Source organism: Salvelinus alpinus, chromosome 12 (genome assembly GCF_045679555.1).
Source record: "Salvelinus alpinus chromosome 12, SLU_Salpinus.1, whole genome shotgun sequence".
In the NCBI taxonomy this organism is placed as follows: Eukaryota; Metazoa; Chordata; class Actinopteri; order Salmoniformes; family Salmonidae; genus Salvelinus; species Salvelinus alpinus.
The window spans coordinates 33,406,367-33,429,847 of record NC_092097.1 but is presented as its reverse complement, the minus strand read 5'-3'; the positions used below and the strand labels follow the sequence as shown (position 1 = coordinate 33,429,847).

The window sequence follows — 23,481 nt, the reverse complement described above, 5'->3', positions numbered from 1 at the left end:
GGACCTCTCCTACAGTATAGGCCAGTACTGGGGATGGCTCTTATTATGACCTCTCCTACAGTATAGGCCAGTACTGGGGATGGCTCTTAGGACCTCTCCTACAGTATAGGCCTCTACAGGAGATGGCTCTTAGGACCTCTCCTACAGTATAGGCCTCTATAGGAGATGGCTCTTAGGACCTCTCCTACAGTATAGGCCTCTACTAGGTATGACTCTTAGGACCTCTCCTACAGGAGATGGCTCTTAGGTTCTCTCCTACAGTATAGGCCTCTACTGGAGATGGCTCTTAGGACCTCTCCTACGGTATACCCTCTACTGGGGAGGACCTTCTAATGCCTAGTTATTATAGGCAGCAACTGCATTACAGCATCAATAGTCCATTGTGCAGTGCATCATTTATCAAAACATCTATAGCTCTGTGGCTTCCTTCCTCATACAGCCAGATGCATTTCCTGGCAAAGGGAGGGTTATTCATTACTCCCCCTCCCTCCCTTTCTTTCTCCACCTCCTCTCCCCCTTCCCTCCCACCTCCACTATCACTAATGTGTCCTTTAAGCCCGTGGTCTTTTGAATATGAGTCGTGTCTGCTCTCTCATTTCCCTGTTGATTTGTGTATCTTTCCTTTTCTCTAATCAGCGATTGGATGGAGCGATAGGAGAGGTCCTGGAACATGCAAACTCAGGCAAATCTCCCAGAGTCCAAGGGCCAGGAGGAGGAAGAGGAGAAGAAGGATGCTTTGATGCCCCAGTGACAATCCTAAATCCTCTGGTACTCTCCTGGGGATGTACTGCTGTGTCCAACCTTGAGTCAACAGAAGAACCATCCAGACACACACAGAGGCACTTACTCCTACAGTCAAGCAAATAACTTTCTAGCTGGACACCCTTGTCTTCTACCTCTGCAACAGCAACTCCAGGTACTGTTTGACTTGATCATATCTGCCCTCTGTGATTTCTGAGTTTCATGGTGTGTATTGAGGGAAGAGAATCAGGATGTTTTATGGCTGGATCGATATAGGCGTACACAGCTTTGACCATCAGAACAGTAAGATACAGTATGTTGTGAACTTTGTGACATTGACTGAATCTAATGTATAGTAGTGGATGTCAATGGCAACGCAGTGCTTTTGAATGCTTCTCCCTCTTCTTCCGACAACACCCATTTTTTTAATGCAAATACATTCGTTCTGCAGTAAACCTCCATAAATCCTGAAATTGATATTGAAGTCCTTTTTAATATCCATCTCAATAACCTCCTGTGTCAGATAATGCAATTTGGTTCAGTGGTTACAGAAATACTCCTTCTTCCAGGGTCCAAAAATCAGGTCCAAGGAACTTTCCCACATAGATTGAGATTGCCTGTATCTGAGAAACATGGAGTACACATTCAGAGCAGTAACCCACAATCCTGGGATTATAATCTGGCGAATCGAGGTAAGGCAGCTGTCAGTCAGTGTATTCTTTGAAAATGATCAGGGTGTGGATTTCACAAAGTCAGTTGTAAAAAAGACAAACGTCTGCATTTCTTTGTCCTCACAGAAAATGGAGCTGGTGCAGGTCCCTGAAAAATCACATGGCAACTTCTACGAGGGCGACTGCTACATCCTACTCTCTGTGAGTCTCGAGGCCATGATACTCATCAGGGATGTCATGTCAGCACATTCATTTGTTGAATGAGGGAGTTATGATTTACAGTGCCTAGTGAAAGTCTACACACCCCTCTTCACATTTTTCTGTCTTAAAATGTAATCTAAAAGGGATTCAATAGTTGTTTTCCCTCTACAGATATACACAACTTCTCCACATTTTTTTGTGGTACTTTTTACCCCTTTTTTGTGATATCCAATTGGTAGTTACAGTCTTGTCTCATTGCTTCAACTCCCGTACGGACTCGGGAGAGGCGAAGGTCGAGAGCCATGCGTCCTCCGAAACACGACCCTGCCAAGCCGCCCTGCTTTTTGACACACTGCTCGCTTAAGCCGGAAGCCAGCCGCACCAACGTGTCGGAGAAAAAACTGTACAACTGGCAACCATGTCAGCGTGCAAGTGCCCGGCCCACCACAGGAGTCGCTAGAGCGCGATGGGACAAGTACATCCCGGCCAGCCAAACCCTCCCCTAACCTGGACAGCGCTGGGCCAATTGTGCCCTGCCTCAAGGGTCTCCCGGTAACGGCTGGCTGCAACACAGCCTGGGATTGAACCCAGCTCTGTAGTGACGCCTTTAGCACTAAGATTTCTTGAATGCATATGTCTTCACACACTAGAGTTAATACTTGGTGAAAGCACCTTTGGCAGCCATTACAGCTGTGAATAATTTTCAATACGATTCTACCAACTTTGCACAACTCTTAGCGCAACATATATCCATCATTTTTGTCAAAACTGGTCAAGCTCAGTAAATTTGCTTGGGAATCATTGATGGAAAGCAATATTTCATCCTTGTCTCAGATTTTTAAGATAGATTTAAGTCGGGACTGAGACTGGACCATTCAGGAACACTCAGCTCCTCTTGGTATGCCATTCTGGTGTGTCTTTACATAAACATTTGTGTAATTGTCCTGCGGAAATATAAAACCCTATCCCAAGGTTAGGTTTTCAGAAGACTACGGCAGGTTTCCTTCAACTTTTTACCTGGGCATTGCTCCGTTCATATTTATTTTGACCCTGACAAACTCCCCAGTCCCTGCCAGTGACAAGCATACCCATAACATGATGCTGCCACCACAATTCTTGAAAATACAAAGGGATCCACAACATTGCATTCACTCCATATTACTAGCCTGTATGATAAAGTAAAACATCCACTCCAAATCATCCATTCTGTTTGCAACAAGGATATTAAGCAATACTGCAAGACAACACAGCGAATACATTAAATATAAAACTACAGGTTTGGGTCAAATCCAATACATTACAGAGGGAAACCCTCTCTATTTTCAAGTATTGTGGTGGCAGCATCATGTTATATGTATGCTTGTCATCGGCAGGAACTGAGGAGTTTGTCAGGATCAAAATAAATATGAAAAGAGCAAAGCCCAGGTAAAAGGTTAGAGGAAAACCTGCCTCAGTCTTCTGAATACCCTGGGATAGAGTTTTATTTTACAGCAAGACAATTACACCAATGTTAATGCCAAAGACACACCAGAATGGCTTTCAAAGTGGTGTTGAGTATTTCTGAATGGTCCAGTCTCAGTCCTGACTTAAATCTGCTTGAAAAATCTGAAACAAGGTTTGAATATTGCAGTCCATCAATGATTCCAACCAAATGTAATGTGATTGAGCAATTTTGACAAAAACAATGGATATGTTGCCCTAAATGTTGGTAGAATCATTTTCTAAATGATTCACAGCTGTAATGGCTGTCAAAGGTGCTTCCACCAAGATTTTTTTATAATTTTTTTATTTAACCACATATTGACTAGGCAAGTCAGTAAAGAACGCATTCTTATTTACAATGACGGCCTACCCAGGCCAAACCCGGACGACGCTGGGCCAATTGTGCGCCGCCCTATGTTTTTTTTTTAACTCTGGGGTGTGAAAACAAACACAATCCAGACTTTAAAAAAATTGTTTTTTAAACATTTTCTATAACTTCCTTTAAACTTTGAAAATGGTGTGTTGATCTGTAGGGAACCCCCACCCCCCCACACACACATTTAATCCATTTTTAAATTGAATTTTAGGGCAGCAAAATGTGAAGACTGTGCATAGGGTGTGTAGACTTTCACTAGGCACTGCATGTTAATTAATGCCCTGGAGGGAATCCGTGTGTTTGCTTTGGAGTCTGTTTTGCATGATTATCATAGTGGTGACAGTATTTGCTTGGTAACGGCTATATACCATTGGTCCTGGTTTGAAGGCCTGTGAGTCACAAAATGCTCTTTGTGATGTTTCCTCTTTCTATGTCTGTCTGTTTGTCTGTCTGCCTCTGCCTCTTCTTTCAATCTCCCTCCATGCTTTTATCTCTTTCTATCTCCCCCATCTCCACCCTCTCCCTATCTGTCTCTCTGTTTATCTATCTACAGTGCCTTCAGAAAGTATTCACACCCCATTACTTTTTCCACGTTGTGTTACAAGGTGGGATAAAAATGTATTTAATGGTAATTTTTTGTCAATGATCTACACAAAAATTATAATATTGGTAAAAAAATGTAACGAAAAATAAAATACTAATATACATTATCTTGATTAGTGTTGTGGAATAACTACAATGTTGTTGATCCATCCTCAGCTTTCTCCTATCACAGCCATTAAACTCTGTAATTGGCTAGTGGTGAAATCCCTGAGTGGTTTCCTTCCTCTCCGGCAACTAAGTTAGGAAGGACGCCTGTATATTTTTAGTGACTAGGTGTATTGATACACCACCCAAAGTGTCATTAATAACTTCACCATGCTCAAAGGGATATTCAATGTTTTTTGTATTTTTACCCATCTACCAATAGGTGCCCTTGCGAGACATTGGAAAACCTCCCTGGTCTTTGTGGTTGATCTGTGTTTGAAATTCACTGCTCGACTGAGGGACCTTACAAATAATTGTATGTGTGGGGTACAAATCATGTTAAACACCATTATTGCACATAGAGTGAGTCCATGCAACTTATGTGACTTGCAATAACAAAGGGGTTGAAGACATTTTAGATAAAAACATAATTCAACTTTGACATTATGGGGTATTGTGTGTAGGCCAGTGACACAATCTCAATTTAATCAACTTTAGTTTCAGTTTGTAACACAACAAAATGTGGAAAAAGTCAAGGGGTGTAAATACTTTCTAAAGGCACTGGATCTATCTCTCTCGCTCTCTCAATTCAATGGGGCTAAATTTGACATGGGAAACATGTTTACATTGACAAAGCAAGGGAAGTAAACAAAAGTGAGAAGACACAAAACATCAACAAACAATTATTAGAAATGAACAGTAAACATTGCACTCACAAAGGTTTCAAAAAGATAAAGACATTTCAAGTGTTATATTATTATATTAGCAATGTGCAAATAGTTGTAGTAGGAATAGTAGGGAAGATAAATAAACAGATAAGTATTGGTGGTATTTACAATGTTGTTTCTGCTCCACTGGTTGCCCTTTTCTCATGGCAACGGGCCACATCTTGCTGCTGCGATTGCACATTGTGGTATTTTGCCAAACAAATAAGGGAGTTTATCAACGTTTTATTTGTTTTCAAATTCTTTGTGGGTCTGTGTGATCTGTGAGAACTACACTGCTCAAAAAAATAAAAGGAACACTAAAATAACACATCCTAGATCTGAATGAAATATTCTTATTAATTACTTTTTTCTTTACATAGTTGAAAGTGCTGACAACAAAATCACACAAAAATGATCAATGGAAATCAAATTTATCAACCCATGGAGGTCTGGATTTGGAGTCACACTCAAAATTAAAGTGGAAAACCACACTACAGGCTGATCCAACTTTGATGTAATGTCCTTAAAACAAGTCAAAATGAGGCTCAGTAGTGTGTGTGGCCTCCACGTGCCTGTATGACCTCCCTACAACGCCTGGGCATGCTCCTGATGAGGTGGCGGATGGTCTCCTGAGGTATCTCCTCCCAGACCTGGACTAAAGCATCCGCCAACTCCTGGACAGTCTGTGGTGCAACGTGGCGTTGGTGGATGGAGCGAGACATGATGTCCCAGATGTGCTCAATTGGATTCAGGTCTGGGGAACGGGCGGGCCAGTCCATAGCATCAATGACTTCCTCTTGCAGGAACTGCTGACACACTCCAGCCACATGAGGTCTAGCATTGTCTTGCATTAGGAGGAACCCAGGGCCAACCGCACCAGCATATGGTCTCACAAGGGGTCTGAGGATCTCATCTCGGTACCTAATGGCAGTCAGGCTACCTCTGGCGAGCACATGGAGGGCTGTGCGGCCCCCCAAAGAAAGAAATGCCACCCCACACCATGACTGACCCACCGCCAAACCGGTCATGCTGGAGGATGTTGCAGGCAGCAGAACGTTCTCCATGGCATCTCCAGACTCTGTCACATGTGCTCAGTGTGAACCTGCTTTCATCTGTGAAGAGCACAGGGCGCCAGTGGTGAATTTGCCAATCTTGGTGTTCTCTGGCAAATGCCAAACGTCCTGCACGGTGTTGGGCTGTAAGCACAACCCCCACCTGTGGACGTCGGGCCCTCATACCACCCTCATGGAGTCTGTTTCTGACCATTTGAGCAGACACATGCACATTTGTGGCCTGCTGGAGGTCATTTTGCAGGGCTCTGGCAGTGCTCCTCCTGCTCCTCCTTGCACAGACGGAGGTAGCGGTCCTGCTGCTGGGTTGTTGCCCTCCTACGGCCTCCTCCACGTCTCCTGATGTACTGGCCTGTCTCCTGGTAGCGCCTCCATGCTCTGGACACTACGCTGACAGACACAGCAAACCTTCTTGCCACAGCTCGCATTGATGTGCCATCCTGGATGAGCTGCACTACCTGAGCCACTTGTGTGGGTTGTAGACTCCGTCTCATGCTACCACTAGAGTGAAAGCACCGCCAGCATTCAAAAGTGACCAAAACATCAGCCAGGAAGCATAGGAACTGAGAAGTGGTATGTGGTCACCACCTGCAGAACCACTCCTTTATTGGGGGTGTCTTGCTAATTGCCTATAATTTCCACCTGTTGTCTATTCCATTTGCACAACAGCATGTGAAATTTATTGTCAATCAGTGTTGCTTCCTAAGTGGACAGTTTGATTTCACAGAAGTGTGATTGACTTGGAGTTACATTGTGTTGTTTGTGTTCCCTTTATTTTTTTGAGCAGTGTATGTATCTCTAATGGGGTCATGCATTTGGCAGGAAGTTAGGAAGTTTCCACCACATTTTGCAGCCAGTGTGCACATAGCCTGTCTTCTCTTGAGAGCTATGGAGGCCTCTCTCAATAGCAAGGCTATGCTCACTGAGCCTGTACATAGTCAAGGATGTTCTTTCATTTTGGGACAGTCATAGAGGTCAGGTGTTCTGCCACTGTCTACTCTCTGTTTAGGGCCAGATAGCATTCCAATTTGCTGTTTTTTGGTTAATTCTTTCCAGTTTGTCAAATAGTTCTCTTTTTGCTTTCTCATAATTTGGTTGGGTCTAATTGTGTTGCTGTCCTTTTGTGTTTGAACAGAGCCCCAGAACCAGCTGGCTGAGGGAACTCTTCTCTAGGTTCATCTCTCTGTATGAGGGCTTTGTGGTGGAATGTTTGGGCATCGGTTTGTTTTAGGTGGTTGTACATCTCTATTCTGGATTCGGATAACTACCGGATATAGTCCTAATTCTGCTCTGCATGCATTGTTCGGAGTTTTGCGTTGTACACTAACTATATTTTTGCAGAATTCTGCATGCAGTGTCTAAATTGGGTGTTTTTTCAAATTTGGTGAATTCTTGGTTGGTGAGTGGACCCCTAGACCTCACAACCAGAGGGCAATGGGTTTTAAAACTGATTCAAGTATTTTTAGCCAGACCCTAATTGGGATGTCGAGTTTTATGTTCCTTTTGATGGTGTAGAAGGCCCTTCTTGCCTTGTCTCTTAGATCGCTCACAGCCTTGTGGAAGTTACCTGTGGTGTTGATGTTTAAGTAATGCTTGACTTGGGATGAAAGAAGTTCAGGAGCTGTCATTTTCCAAGTTGGTTCATTAGACTATGTTCACCGAAATTCACAAATTACATTATGCTATAGAGACCTGATTATTCACTGTTAATGGTTTATACACATTTTCCATTACTTCTCCATGATTTTTAACCACATTTTCATGACCATTATTATAGCGTACATGAAAAGTAAGCATTATTGACACTGGAAGGCTGCTGTGTCTGATCCCATGTAGACTTACCATCTCCTGCCATTGTGCCCTTGATCAAGGCACTTAACCCCCAGTAGAACTCCAGTTAGTCACATGTTGTCAACATGTGGTCAACCCTCAATCTGGAGAGCTCCTGGGTGAGGAGGCTTGGCTATTGATCCAGCCCTGAAACGCCCAAGTCTACTTATCAAGGCCCTGTTGAGCAGCTCCTGTTTTGACTACAATGTGGTTAGACCAGGGCTTGAACAAAAGCTTGAACACCCAGTAGCTATCCTGGAGGATGGTTACCACGCTTGATATAAAATATTGCAACATTACAACAAAATGCTTTTGTCTTTATAAAATGATTCCCTCATTCAATGAATCAGGGATCAAATGGATAAAGTAAGCTACTTCAAAGCCAGGTATCTAGCTAGACATATTTATATATAAGGCTATAATATTCATGTTTTGGGGGAGATCTATGCACAGCATGTTATTTGTTATTTGTCAATTAGACTATTCTTCGAATATTTTTTAACATTGTCGCAATTATGGCTACTGTCTAATAGAGGGGAATCCCAATTTTCCAACAGTGCAGATTTCTTTAGGCTCTACAGTGGTGGTGGAAATGAGACAACGACATTAATGCTTAGTTAGCTATAGCAAGATAATTTCTACAAGTTATGTTTTGAATTGGCTATCTAGTTAGACTTGTCTGTAATTATTTGTATACCTTCTACTGAAATGTCGCTCTTTCTCAGGCAACGGCCAACTCGCACTGGCACACAAACAGCACACACAGACAGGCACTGAAGGGTCATTCCAAAAAAAATGTGCCTTTATGAATTACATAACTAAAATTATTAAACTCATTTCCATGACCTTACAATCCCTAATTTGACAACTTGGAACAGCGCATCATGTGCATTCAATCTGCGCAATTTCGAACAGTTTACCGTCACGCACAGATTCAGACTAGCAGCAAATAAACTTGAACAAAACGGAATCAGGAAATGAATGCCAACTCTCCATTGCTATTCAATGCAGATCTCGCCTTCATTCCACTTCGATCAATCATTTTTTGCCTGTGTGTGAATCTGGGCCCGGCGATAGACTACTTTGTTTTATAGAGGAGATAGTACGCAGTTCCCCTAAACTTTGAAGTGCCGGTGTGGCGCTCTGTACTGCTCTGGCCGAAGTCAAGCAATGTGTTTAGGCCAGGAGCTCAACTTTCACATGCCGCCCCTCCCCAGTTTTATCATTGGAATGTGATACAAAACGTGAATGTGATACAAAACAAGGCAGCGGTGTGATTTAGGACCACGTGGACGCCTCCGAGTGGTCGGGTAGGCTGTTTGGAGTGTTTATCCGATTGGATAATAAATAAATAATAATAATTATGTGCCCCCCACTTTTAAAACCAAAGATGGGCCCCTGGTTTAGGCCAAGGTAGGTATACTTCTTTGTGTGGTCTAGGGTAGTGGTCATCAACCTTTTCTGAGTCAAGAACACTTTCTGAGTCCAAAAGCAAGCCAACATCTACCGCTCAGATATTTTTCAAAACATTAACCTATTAAAAACAGTTCTGTAGCAATGAGCTTTGTACAGTAGGCCCAATACATTATCACTGCATATTGGCTATGCTTGAATTAACCTGCCAATCTTGTTCTTCTCAGATCATTTGGAAATTATATAAAACAATTGTAGGTATATGATCACACTAGTAATAGACAATTTGTTGTATTACTTGTGAGGCACAGCTGAGTGAGCATAATAATTTGCTTTTCATTTTACTGCACTAATGGCCTGTATCTGATGGTCAGTCTGAGGGGAGGGGGGGGAGAGCAGCGGTGAAGCGTTCTCTGTACTTCCAGCTCTCTGGATAGTCTTCCAGCTGATGGCAAAACTTAAGTCGCACTGCATTATTTCTGCCTCATGTTCCTCCTATGAGAAAGTGAAATATTCTTTGATATTAAAAAAGACAAGCCGCTAATAATAACAACGCAAGCTTAATCGAAACACTTTGCTATACTCATTCATTGCAGCTGAACTGCTGGAGGTAACGTAAGTGGAAGTACAGAGAACGCACATTTTATGCCCTATAAAAGTGTTGAACTAAGTGTTGACGTGCTGAATAACAACTGAAACATGAACTTACTTATAAAAACAGCAGCTCTTTGCTGTATTCATTTAGTCTCTCTCTAGTCATGGTTTTAAAAGTTTTAGTCTCTCTCTAGTCATGGTTTTAAAAGTTTTAGTCTCTCTCTAGTCATGGTTTTAAAAGTTTTGAAATCTCACATTATCAACATTGCTGTGCGCTCGAGGCTTCTTTTTACTGCCTATGGCTCGAGGAAACTGTGCAGACACCGTGATGTGACCTATCTGATTGGCCAGCAGTAGGCCTGTAGGTACACTTGATTTGCTATCTGGGCCTGCAGCGTATGCAGAGTTCTACCTTCAGACACATGAAATGGTTCAAAATGGGAACACTTTGCCTTCCAGGCGCGAGGGCTGACGAATCAAATACACCTACGGCCAACAGTGCTAAACGAAATTTAAAAAAATAGGAACGCAAAGGTTTATCAGTGTTGTTTTTTACAGAATTGTTTGGTGATCGAATACGAATTACTTGGAGGTCAACCATTCGATCGCAATCGATGCGTACATTGATTTTATATTGTCACGTTTTTCCCCCAATACCGCTTTCCATCAATTTGTATAGCAGACCCTCATGCCAAAATGAATTAAAAGCTTTCTTGAAATCAACAAAGCATGAAAATTATTTTTTTGTTTTGTTTGTCAATAATTGTGTGCAGGGTGTACAGTGCTTTCGGAAAGTATTCAGACCCCTTCACTTTTCCCACATTTTGTTATGTTACAGCCGTATTTTAAAATGGATGAAATAAATAATAAATCCTCATCCTTCTACACACAATACCGCATAATGAAAATGAAAAATCGTTTTTTAGAAATGTTTGCAAATTTATTTACAAAAAACAACATACATTATTTACATAAGTATTCAGACCCTTTGCTATGAGACTCGAAATTGAGCTCAGGTGCATCCTGTTTCCATTGATCATCATTGAGATGTTTCTACAACTTGATTGGAGTCCACCTGTGGTAAATTCAATTCCTTCGACCTCATGGCTTGGTTTTTGCTCTGACATGCACTGTCAACTGTGGGACCTTATATAGACAGGTGTGTGTCTTTCCAAATCATTTCCAATCAATTGAATTTACCACAAGTGGACTCCAATCAAGTTGTAGAAACATCTCAAGGATGATCAATGGAAACAGTAAGCACCTGAGCTCAATTTCGAGTCTCATAGCAAAGGGTCTGAATACTTATGTAAATAAGATATGTTTTTTAACATTTCTAACATTTAAAAAAAACTGTTTTCACTTTGTCATTATGGGGTATTGTATGTAGATTGATGAGAGAAATACAATTTAATAAATTTTAGAATGAGGCTGTAATGTAACAAAATGTGGAAAAGTCAAGGGGTCTGAATACTTACCGAATGCACTGTGTACGTGGTCTGTCGTATGTGTTTTTGGTAAGAAGCCAATTTGACATTTGCTCAGGACATTGTTTTCACTGAGGATGTATTGGAGTCTGCTGTTGATGATACTGAGGAGGATTTTTCTGAGATTGCTGTTGACACAGATTCCACAGTAATTATTGGGGTGAAATTTGTCTCCACTTTTGTGGCTTGTGGTGATCAGACTCTGGTTCCAAATATTGAGGAATATGCCAGACCTAAGAATAATGTTGGAGAGTTTAAGAATAGCCCATTTGAATTTGTGGTCTGTATATTTTATCATTTTGTTTAGTATACCATTAACACCACAGGCCTTTTTGGTTTGTATTTGTCCTGTAGCTCATCCAAAGTAATTGGAGAATCCAGTGGGTTCTGGTAGTCTTTAATAGCTGATTTTCGCTCTTATTCTTTGCCTTTTTCTAAAATGAATTAAATTTGATTTTTCTCTCATCAATCTACATACAATACCCCATAATGACAAAGTGAAAACAGTTTTTTTTAAATGTTAGAAATTTTGTTATATTGCTGAAAAGGTTGGTGTATGGACAAACCACTTCATCTCAATTTTTAATAGATAGCTCTTCATTAAACCATTTCTCATTGTTGTTAGTTTTCTTAGGTTTTCTGCCTGAATTAAAATGTGATATGTTAGCTGATAGGTCAAATATATTGTTCAGGCTTCCTACTTCTAAGTTTACACCTTCACTATTGCAGGGAAACATTTTGTCCAGGAAGTTCTCTAGGGGTGATTGGCTTTGTTTTTGGCCAATTGTTTTTTGGTAGGTGTCTACACTACCCTCCTTCCATCGATAGCATTTCTCAATAGCATTCAGTTTTTTCGGCTTCGATGTCTCATGGTTGAGTATTGCTCTCTTCAAGTAGATTGTGATTTTGCTGTGATCTGATAGGGGTGTCAGTGGGCTAACTGTGAACGCTCTGAGTTAAGGTCAGTGATAAAGTGGTCTGCAGTATTACTGCCAAGAGATGAGCTATAGGTGTACCTACAGGTGTAGTTCCCTCGAAGCCTATCATTGACTATGTACAGACCCAGCGTGCAACAGAGCTGCAGGAGTTGTGACCCGTTTTTGTTGGTTGTTTTGTTGTACTTGTGTCTAGGGGGGCATATTGATCTCTCTCTCTTTATCTCCCCCTGTCTGTCTCAGACCCAGAAAGTGGGTAGCTCTCTGTCCTATGACATCCACTACTGGATCGGCTCCCAGTCCAGTCAGGATGAACAGGGTGCAGCCGCAGTCTACACCATCCAGCTGGATGAGTTCCTGGGATCAGGGCCCATCCAGCACCGCGAGGCCCAGAACCATGAGTCGGATGCCTTCCGGGGATACTTCAAACAAGGGGTCATGTAAGTATATACAGTGGCTTGTGAAAATATTCACCACCCTTGGAATTTTTTCTATTTTGTTGCCTTACAACCTGGAATTGAAATTGATTTTTGGGGGGGTTTGTATCATTTGACTTACACAACATGCCTACCACTTTGAAGATGCAAAATATTTTTTATTGTGGAACAAATGACAAATAAGACAAAAAAGCAGAAAACTTGAGGGTGCATACCTATTCACCCCCCCCCCCCCCCAAAGTCAATACTTTGTAGAGACACCTTTTGCAGCAATTACAGCTGCAAGTCTCTTGGGGTATGTCTCTATAAGCTTGGCATATCTAGCCACTGGGATTTTTTCCCATTCTTCAAGGCAAACTGCTCCAGCTCCTTCAAGTTGGATGGGTGCCGTTGGTTTACAGCAATCTTTTAGTCATACCACAGATTCTCAATTGGATTGAGGTCTGGGCTTTGACTAGGCCATTCCAAGACATTTAAATGTTTCCCCTTAAACCACTCAAGTGTTGCTTTAGCAGTATGCTTAGGGTCATTGTCCTGCTGGAAGGTGAACCTCCGTCCCTGTCTCAAATCTCTGGAAGACTGAAACAGGTTTCCCTCAAGAATTTCCCTGTATTTAGCGCCATTCATCATTCCTTCAATTCTGACCAGTTTTCCAGTCCCTGCCGATGAAAAACATCCCCACAGCATGATGCTGCCATAACCATGCTTCACTGTGGAGATGGTGTTCTCGGGGTGATGAGAGGTGTTGGGTTTGCGCCAGACATAGCATTTTCCTTGATGGCCAAAAAGCTAAATTTTAGTCTCATCTGACCAGAGTACCTTCTTCCATATGTTTGGGGAGTCTCCCACATGCCTTTTGGCGAACACCAAACATGTTTGCTTATTTTTTTGTGGTCCTATGGACAGATACTCCAATCTCCACTGTGAAGCTTTGCAGCTCCTTCAGGGTTATCTTTGGTCTCTTTGTTGCCTCTCTGATTAATGCCCTCCTTGCCTGGTCCATGAGCTTTGGTGGGCGGCCCTCTCTTGGCAGGTTTGTTGTGGTGCCATATTCTTTCCATTTTTAATGGATTTAATGGTGCTCATGGGATGTTCAAAGTTTCTGATATTTTTTTATAACCCAACCCTGATCTGTACTTCTCCACAACTTTGTCCCTGACTTGTTTGGAGAGCTCCTTGGTCTTCATGGTGCCGCTTGCTTGGTGGTGCCCCTTGCTTAGTGGTGTTGCAGACTCTGGGGCCTTTCTGAACAGGTGTATATATATACTGAGATCATGTGACACTTAGATTGCACACAAGTGGACTTTATTTAACTAATTATGTGACTTCTGAAGGTAATTGGTTGCACCAGATCTTATTTAGGGGCTTCACAGCAAAGGGGGCGAATTTTTTTTAAATGTCACTTCACCAATTTGGACTATTTTGTGTATGTCCATTACATGAAATCCAAATAAATATCCATTTAAATTACAGGTTGTAATGCAACAAAATAGGAAAAACGCCAAGGGGGATGAATACTTTTGCAAGGCACTGTACATATTAAAATATATATACACATATATACACAGACATAGAGAAATCAAACAATCTCATCGTTATACACTGTTCAGTATTCCCATTCTGATCTTATTCTGAAGCACTGTGGGTAAATCTTCTGTGGGTGTAGGTTGGGCAAAGGAGCATAGTTATCAATGGTGATTAGTGTACCCACCCATACAGATTTGATTATTGAGCAAAAGCTCTTATTTCAACATCACTAAAAACACAATGTATTTTGTGCACGCAATACAGACATTACACTGTAATAAAACCAAGAGAAATTGATTTTATAGCCTACTTACCTCTCTGTCTCCTACAGCTATAAGAAGGGTGGGGTGGCATCAGGAATGAAACACATAGAGACCAACAGTTATGACATCCAGAGACTGCTGCATGTGAAAGGGAAGAAAAGGGTCAGCGCCATGGAGGTGAGAAACATAGATACAGGGGGATTTCATTCTGTGTAACACAACAGGAAGTGCTGCTGAAAATGCTTGAAAGTGAACTTGTAATGTATCTGGCACAATTTTGCCCATACTGTAGGTAGAGATGAGCTGGAAAAGCTTCAATCTTGGGGATGTCTTTCTGTTGGACTCTGGTAAAACCATCATTCAGTGGAATGGACCAGAGAGCAACAGACAGGAGAGGCTCAAGGTACGGTAACGATCTGTGCAATTGCTGTTCTCAAGGAGTGCATCAACAGTGAAGTCAATGTAATCTTATTACACCTACCTCCTATCAGTGACACGATGAAGCTAATTCCACATTGGTAGCTCAATAAACCAAGAGTGGTTGAAGTGAAACCCACTTCACTCCCCTAAAGATTGGCTGAAGAGACCCCTAGTAGAAACACATTAGAATCAACACTAGATTAGAATCACAGTAAACCAATCACGCACCTCTGGGTTATTCCACCAATTCTGTGCCTTTTGAAAATATTTGATTTCACCTAATTATAACATTCTGTCATAAAGAGCACATGTTCATGTAATGCTGCTGGTGGCAGGGAAGTCAGGCGCAGAAAAATAAACTTGGTAAAAACAGAGCTGTTTAATAAACATTCCAAAAACCTCTGAAAACCAAAGTTTTCAAAAAAATAACATAATAGGGTGCACAACCCGTCACACACCTACATACAACAAACAATCTCTGACAAGGATTATTCAAAATAAATCTTTCCATCACAAAAGGTTTAATAAATAAAAAATACTATAATAAGTGCCTATTAAGTGCCAAATAAAGTAACAGGGTTGACCATAACAGGGTTGATGATTTCATCTTAAATCAGACATAAATCCCATTGTGACAGGGGGAATGGAAGCTTGTTGTCTGCAACAGAGAGCAGCAGTTGAATGCAAGCTTCACAAAAAAACATTTATTGCTAAAACATTTCTAGCCTGTCTATCTTATGGGTAACAGGGTTGACAGGTGTTATGCTCGACCTGTTCAGTTGTCCCATCACAAAACACCAGAAAATTGCCAAAAAGAGTAGAACCAGCTCACTTGCATTTACACTATGATTTGACTATTAGATGTTCAATATTTCTTTTGGGAAAAAATGATCCAAAACTCAATAAAATGCAGTTATTGTAACATGGTTGACCTTAAAAGAGGGAGAGACGTAAATTGAACCACTAATCACATTAAATAAATAATCTTCAGAAATGACTTTGGCAAATCAAGTAAATAACTAGGGCTTTACAATGATGATGAAACTTGGGAAAATGTTTGGTGGGTTGACGTGGGTTGAAATCTTCCTAAAAGTGACACAGGGTTGATGGAGGGACATGTACAAATGCAGAAGTTTTGCACTTTATAAGCTTTAATTCATATAAAAAAATCAGATTTTTCGAATTCTCCAGGTGGTATATATTAAAGGGCACTTCATTTCATTTAACATACTTTTAAAATGCAATATTGGTGAACAATTTCTACTGAAAATATCAAAGGGACGCAACATGCACTCTTTTCATGGAACGACATCTCTAACTTTACATTCTGTGACTCTTAGGGCATGCTGCTGGCTAAAGACATTCGGGACAGGGAGCGAGGGGGTCGGATGGAGATAGGGGTGATAGAGGGGGAAGCAGAGGCAAATTCCTCTAAACTGATGGACATCCTGACTAGCATCCTGGGGCAACGGACCTCCAAGCTGCCCAGTGGAACGCCTGATGAAATAGCTGACCAACAACAGAAAGCGCAGCTTACTCTGTACCAGTGAGTGGCTAACGGCCCATGTCCAGATGTCCTGTATTTTTGCCTGTTTGGATTGTGTCAGGCATTTATTGCAAAAAAAGTTAACTCCAAAAAGTTTAAAACTCATTCTGAATCATAGTTAGTCTAGTCCAAACCATGTTTGGCATGCCAATAAGATACAAAGAGTTGGCATGATAGCATGACTGGCACTCAGGCTAAAATCATACTTAGTCATTAGTAAGTATGTCCTTTCCCCAACAGTGTGTCTGATGCTGAGGGCCAGATGAAAGTCATAGAAGTTGCCACTAGGCCACTGGTTCAGGACATGTTAAATCATGATGTAAGTCTGCAGAGCAGAAAATTGTACAAGTCGGACATCATTTGATATAAGCATTATGAAGAGTTGTGGGCTCCCAGTTATAGACATTAGCTCATGTGACTTAATCTTTCTCCAGGACTGTTATTTCCTAGACCAGGGAGGGGTGAAGATCTTTGTGTGGAAGGGGAAGCGAGCCAACAAGGCCGAGAGACAGGCTGCCATGTCCAGAGCTTTGGTGGGTACAAGAGATCACACATACTGTACATACTGTACATACTGTATGGTATCTTCTTTTTGTTTCCTCTTTTGTAACAGATAATCAGCCATAGTGGCAGCTTGAGTTTTGTGTGCCAAGTAACCAGTTGCAGTATCTGATGGGAATGCACTGAATCTGTCTCTTTCCTCTGTGAACAGGAGTTCATTAAGCTGAAGAACTACCCCACCACCACCAATGTGGAGACAGTGAATGACGGGGCAGAGTCTTCCCTCTTTAAGCAGCTGTTCCAGAGCTGGAGTGTGAAGGAGCAGACTGTAGGCCTGGGCAAAACACACAATGTGGGGAGAGTGGGTATGTGTTTCTATGTTAGGTACCAGATCCAAATCAATAGCTAGAAATGGGATAAAAGGTATTGTCTTTAAGTGACTACCTTTCCCCCCTTTGGATGTATGTTTGACATAAGTGCTTGGAAAATACTATCTTTAGTATCTAATTCCTCACTTTGTGTTTGTCTTTATTTTGTGATTCAACACCGTTGTTATGATATATATATACAGTTGAAATCGGAAGTTTACATACACTTAGGTTGGAGTCATTAAAACTCGTTTTTCAACCACTCCACAAATTTCGTGTTAACAAACTGTAGTTTTGGCAAGTCGGTTAGGACATCTACTTTGTGCATGACACAAGTAATTTTTCCAACAATTGTTTACAGACAGATTATTTCACTTATAACTCACTGTATCACAATTCCAGTGGGTCAGAAGTTTACATACACTAAGTTGACTGTGCCTTTAAACAGCTTGGAAAATTCCAGAAAATTATGTCATGGCTTTAGAAGCTTCTGATAGGCTAATTGACATCATTTGAGTCAATTGGAGGTGTACCTGTGGATGTATTTCAGGGCCTACCTTCAAACTCTGTGCATCTTTGCTTGACATCATGGGAAAATCAAAAGATATCAGCCAAAACCTCAGAAAAAACATTGTAGACCTCCACAAGTCTGGTTCATCCTTGGGAGCAATTTCCAAACGCCTGAAGGTACCACGTTCATCTGTACAAACAATAGTACACAAGTATAAACACCATGGGACCACGCAGACGTCATACAGCTCAGGAAGGAGACGCGTTCTCTCTCCTAGAGATGTACGTAGTTTGGTGCGAAAAATTGCAAATCAATCCCAGAACAACAGCAAAGGACCTTGTGAAGATGCTGGAGGAAACAGGTACAAAAGTATTTATATCCACAGTAAAACGAGTCCTATATCGACATAACCAGAAAGGCCGCTCAGCAAGGAAGAAGCCACTGCTCCAAAACCGCCATAAAAAAGCCAGACTACGGTTTGCAACTGCAAATGGGGACAAAGATCGCACTTTTTGGAGAAATGTCCTCTGGTCTGATGAAACGAAAATAGAACTGTTTGGCCATATTGACCATCGCTATGTTTGGAGGAAAAAGGGGGAGGCTTGCAAGAGGAAGAACACCATCCCAACCGTGAAGCGCGGGGGTGACAGCATCATGTTGTGGGGGTGCTTTTCTGCAGGAGGGACTGGTGCACTTCACAAAATACATGGTATCATGAGGAAAGGAAAATTATGTGGATATATTGAAGCAACATCTCAAGATATCAGTCAGGAAGTTAAAGCTTGGTCACAAACTGGTCTTCCAAATGGACAATGACCCCAAGCATACTTCCAAAGTTGTGGGAAAATGGCTTAAAGACAACAAAGTCAAGGTATTGGAGTGGCCATCACAAAGCCCTGACCTCAATCCTATAGAACATTTGTGGGCAGAACTGAAAAAGCGTGTGTGTGTGAACAAGGAGGCCTACAAACCTGACTCAGTTACACCAGCTCTGTCAGGAGGAATGGGCCAATATTCACCCAAATTATTGTGGGAAGCTTGTGGAAGGCTACCCGAAACATTTGGCCCAAGTAAAACAATTTAAAGGCAACGCTACCAAATTCTAATTGAGTGTATGTAAACTTCTGACCCACTGGGAATGTGATGAAAGAAATAAAAGCTGAAAGAAATCATTCTCTCTACCTTAATTCGGACATTTTACATTCTTAAAATAAAGTGGTGATCCTAACTGACCTAAGACAGGGAATTTTTACTATGATTTACTATGATTTTTACTTTTACTATGATTTACTATGTCAGGAATTGTGAAAAACGGAGTTTAAATGTATTTGGCTAAGGTGTATTTAAACTCTTTTTGGTTGTGTGTTATAAGTGTTATTTCCTAGTTTTGATGTATTCACTATTATTCTACAATGTAGAAAATAATAAAAATAAAGAATGAGTAGGTGTGTCAACTTTTGACTAATACTGTATACATATGTACGTTAGCCAACATCACTCAGGAGAAGTTTGATGCCACACGGATGCATGTGATGCCAGATGTAGCAGCACAGGAGCGCATGGTGGATGATGGCACTGGCCAAGTGCAGGTAAACTCACAAACATTAACTCTGATTCATGTAATTTGTTCGAAGATATCTCTCGGTCATTTGACTCACTGTTTGTTCCTTGTGGACATTTCATACACTCTCTGTGACACATGCAGGTGTGGCGTATCGAGGACCTGGAGTTGGTCCCAGTGGAATCCCAGTGGCATGGCTTCTTCTATGGAGGAGACTGCTACTTGGTCCTCTACACTTATGAGGTCCACAACAAACTCAACTACCTCCTTTACATGTGGCAGGTAAAGGAGCTCACTGCCCTTGTAGAACGCATGAAGGTTCATCCATTTATTTGTAATAACATGGCAATAAAATTGCATTACTTTAGACCTAAATACATCATTACAGTTAATATTTTTTTCAGGGGCGTCATGCCTCTCAGGATGAGATAGCGGCATCTGCCTTCCAGGCCGTGGCCCTGGATCAAAAGTATGGTGACCAGCCTGTACAAGTAAGGATCACCATGGGCAAGGAACCCAGACACTTCATGGCCATGTTCAAGGGTAAAATGGTTATATTTGAGGTGAGCCAGTTTTGTTTTTGATTTAATGGTACAATGATACAATTTAAGAATTGTGAAACTGGTTTTCATTTTCTGATATCAATTGATTGTCTTTTGTTTATCTGTGATTATAGGTTGATTTAGGATTTCAAACCATGAAGTAATTTATTACAACATATTTAAATCAAACCTGACCTGCTCTCATCTTCTGTTCCTCAGGGTGGTACCTCCAGAAAAGGAACATCTGACCCAGAGCCACCCATCAGATTGTTCCAGGTCCGCGGTTCTGAAGCCTCCAACACCAAAGCCATCGAGGTGCCGGCCCTGGCAGCCTCGCTCAACTCAAACGATGTCTTTCTGCTGAGGAGCCAGTCCGGGATTCACCTGTGGTGTGGCAAGGTACTGTAGGGAGGATAAATAGGTATATCCAGGTGTGGATACCAGGTGTGGAGCCTGCTGGTTTTCTGTTCTACCAGATAATTAATTGCACACACCTGGTGTCACAGGTCTAAATCAGTCCCTGACTGAAGGGGAACAATGTGGAACATGCTTCGAGGTCCAGAGTTGAGTTTGAGGAGTATAGGGAAAAGGGTGCCATTTGGGATGCAGACACAGAGATATAGAGATGGTACAACATTCTGTCTAATAGTCTCTCTCTGATTGGCCAGGGATCAAGTGGGGATGAGAGAGCCATGGCGAAGGAGGTCAGTTCTGTAATTGGACAGCACTCAACTGCTGAGGAGATCGTGGCGGAGGGTCAGGAGCCTGTTGAATTCTGGGATTTACTTGGAGGGAAGGCCCCTTATGCCAACGACAAGAGGTAATAAACTGTCAGAAAGTATCTGTATTTCAACCAAATATTCTCTCATATAATGTCAATTGGAGCAGCTGTATTACGTTAGTGAAGTGATTGCAATCCTAAACCATGTACAATTGATTGATGTGAGTCACTGTGCTAGATAGGTTCGATTTCAAGTAAAGTTTGGTGTATTTACATTTGTGTGTTTGTGTGTTTCTTGTCTCTGAAAGACTACAGCAGGCTGCTCTGGATCATCAGCAGCGTCTCTTTGAATGCTCCAATAAGACTGGTCGTTTCATCGTTACCGAGGTGACCCAGTTCACACAGGATGACCTCAGCGAGGATGATGTTATGCTGCTAGACACGTGGGACCAGGTACAGTGTGTATTGTTAAAACACAACTTGCAATGTTAACCAAATTGGTATAAAGTAAATCACACAATTATAAAACAATATACTAACAAAAAAGGTAATAGGTCTGCAATCAAAACTTACTTTATTTTGTATATTTTTATATTTTATATTCCATTTGTGAACCGTCATCAGATATCTGATCATGTTGCATCCAGGTTTTCCTCTGGGTAGGGAATGAGGCCAATGAGTTGGAGAGGAAGGAGGCTGTGGTCACCAGTCAGGAGTACCTGCGAACCCACCCAGGGTCCCGGGACCCTGACACCCCCATCATCCTCATCAAGCAAGGGTACGAACCCCCCACCTTCACCGGCTGGTTCACCGCCTGGGACCCCTCCAAATGGAGCGTGAGTGCAAGTGATCTCCTTCTCTTCCAGATGAACTCTCGGCCTGTGTGTGTGTCAAAAATTGTACACAACTGTTTAAGTAAATAGATTCCATCAATAATACTGTACACACATTTGTTGTGTTAGGGAGGGAAGACTTACGAAGAGCTGAAGAAAGAGTTGGGGGAGGTGACATTCCTCGTAAGGATCACAAATGTAAGCACAATTTTATTTATCTATGCATTCACCAAAACTTGGTGTAAAGAGAGAGATTGAGAAAATTATGAGCTGAATCCATCAATCAATTGACCTAACCTTGCTGTGAACCCAACAGACTAAGGGATACCTCAATTGTATTGGCCCTGTACACACTCAGGCCATACAACAGATTTACAACCCACTTTGGTTATGATACAACTGATCGTTTAGTTGGTCTGAACAAAGTACACATCCATTATGCCTCGGCAGCTGTTGTGTAAAAAAATTTGTCAGACAAACGCCTAAATCTAATCTTTGCCTCTCAGGAGCAGAATGGTGTTGAGACCAAGAAGAACTTCCAGTCTTACCCACCAAAGGACCTGATCAACAAACTAGCCAATGAGCTGCCTAAGGGTGTCGAACCCACCCAAAAGGAGGTAGGTGTACTGAGCTGCTATAATGAAGTGAATAGTGTTCAAAGTACTGCCACACTGATACACTCAGATGCTGTATTCATTGGTAGTTTATAAAGTGTGAAAAGTATATTCTCTCCTCAATACGCTACTATGAGTTACGGTGTAGTACAACTTGTTTTAAGTGTCTTGACAAATGTATTCTTTACATTGTTGCCTTGAAAAATGTAAATGGTCTCCTTCTCTCTCTCCCTCCTCTGTCTTCCAGAAACATCTCTCAGACTCAGACTTCAGTGCCATATTTGGAATGTCTAAAAACCTGTTTGCCAGCCTGCCTCTATGGAAGCAGCTGAGCATTAAAAAAAGCAAAGGCTTATTTTAAGGGGACTGAATCTCTCATAATTTTGCATCAATTTCCAGATGTTGAAATTTGCAAAGCATACTAATTGTACCTTGTTCCAACATTACTTTTAATTTGTCTTATTATTTTGTTCTAATTTCAAAGTCTGTCATAAATTCAATGGATGTCAGAAGACATTAACTGAGATATTTAATGTTTTGTGCATTTAAAAAAATATTTTGATTGTACATGTCTACCTCTCAATCAAACATCCATGTTAAATACAATCAATCTAATAAAAATATCAGTGTATTCTCAATTATTATATTGCATCTTCGGACCACGCACAACTACCAAATATCCTGTAGTTTTGTTGATTGTAATATGGTAGGACTCAATATACAAATAAAAAAAGGGGAGATGTCTCTCATTGTTGTGTGTTTCATGCGTGTAGTTCACAAGAGGCTTTCAGGGTCTTGATTTCTTGGTGTAATTATCTTTCTCCTAATCCATCTTAAATAAATTGTTGTTAATAATGTCAAAATCAAACATGCATAACTGTGATTGAATTGTTTTGAGTCCTGAATATATATTTTATGGCAAACTATTTTTATTAGCAGACATTATTGGAGCTGTGTTGTGATCAATGCAATGCATGCAACCGTTGTACCATGTTGCACTATATTCGGGGCGTGTCTATTCCTATGACATCACCACGTACACATTGAAACAACAGAATCTAAAGCAGAGATACAGAAATACACTATGGAAAAAGAAGGAACAGCACTGTCAGAAATCACCTCAATGTAATTGAAGACTCCATAGACTCTAACAACTTCTGGGAAAATTGGAAAACACTAAACAAACAACAACACAAAGAGTTATCTAAAACTGAGATGTATGGGTAAACCACTTCTCCAATCTTTGTGGCCCAATAACAAAGAACAAACAGCAAAAACATATACATGATCAAATACAAATCTTAGAATCAACTATTAAAGACTACCAGAACCCACTTGATTCTCCAATTACATTGAATGAACTACAGGACAAAATGCAAACCC

At 41.3% G+C, this 23,481-nt stretch overlaps 1 protein-coding gene across 1 annotated transcript; it reads left to right on the top strand.

Annotated features, from left to right (window-relative positions):
* The first annotated feature begins 636 nt into the window (after positions 1-636).
* LOC139535927 (advillin-like) lies at positions 637-22,842 on the top strand. Its single transcript, XM_071335895.1, has 20 exons — positions 637-916; positions 1,311-1,433; positions 1,539-1,613; positions 12,498-12,694; positions 14,550-14,658; positions 14,774-14,884; positions 16,242-16,447; positions 16,688-16,766; positions 16,882-16,980; positions 17,160-17,313; positions 19,316-19,416; positions 19,533-19,670; positions 19,793-19,951; positions 20,150-20,329; positions 20,599-20,750; positions 20,960-21,104; positions 21,299-21,487; positions 21,614-21,682; positions 21,991-22,101; positions 22,346-22,842. The coding sequence occupies exons 2-20, from the start codon at positions 1,374-1,376 to the stop codon at positions 22,457-22,459; spliced, it is 2,448 nt and encodes an 815-aa protein (XP_071191996.1). The 5' UTR covers positions 637-916; positions 1,311-1,373; the 3' UTR covers positions 22,460-22,842.
* Positions 22,843-23,481: the final 639 nt, after the last annotated feature.

Coding starts and splice junctions, on each gene's coding strand:
- LOC139535927 (XM_071335895.1), top strand. CDS start 1,374: ATGGAGTACACATTCAGAGCAGTAACCCACAATCCTGGGATTATAATC. Junction 1,434..1,538: donor TTATAATCTGGCGAATCGAG/GTAAGGCAGCTG, acceptor TTGTCCTCACAG/AAAATGGAGCTGGTGCAGGT. Junction 16,448..16,687: donor GCGCAGCTTACTCTGTACCA/GTGAGTGGCTAA, acceptor TTTCCCCAACAG/TGTGTCTGATGCTGAGGGCC.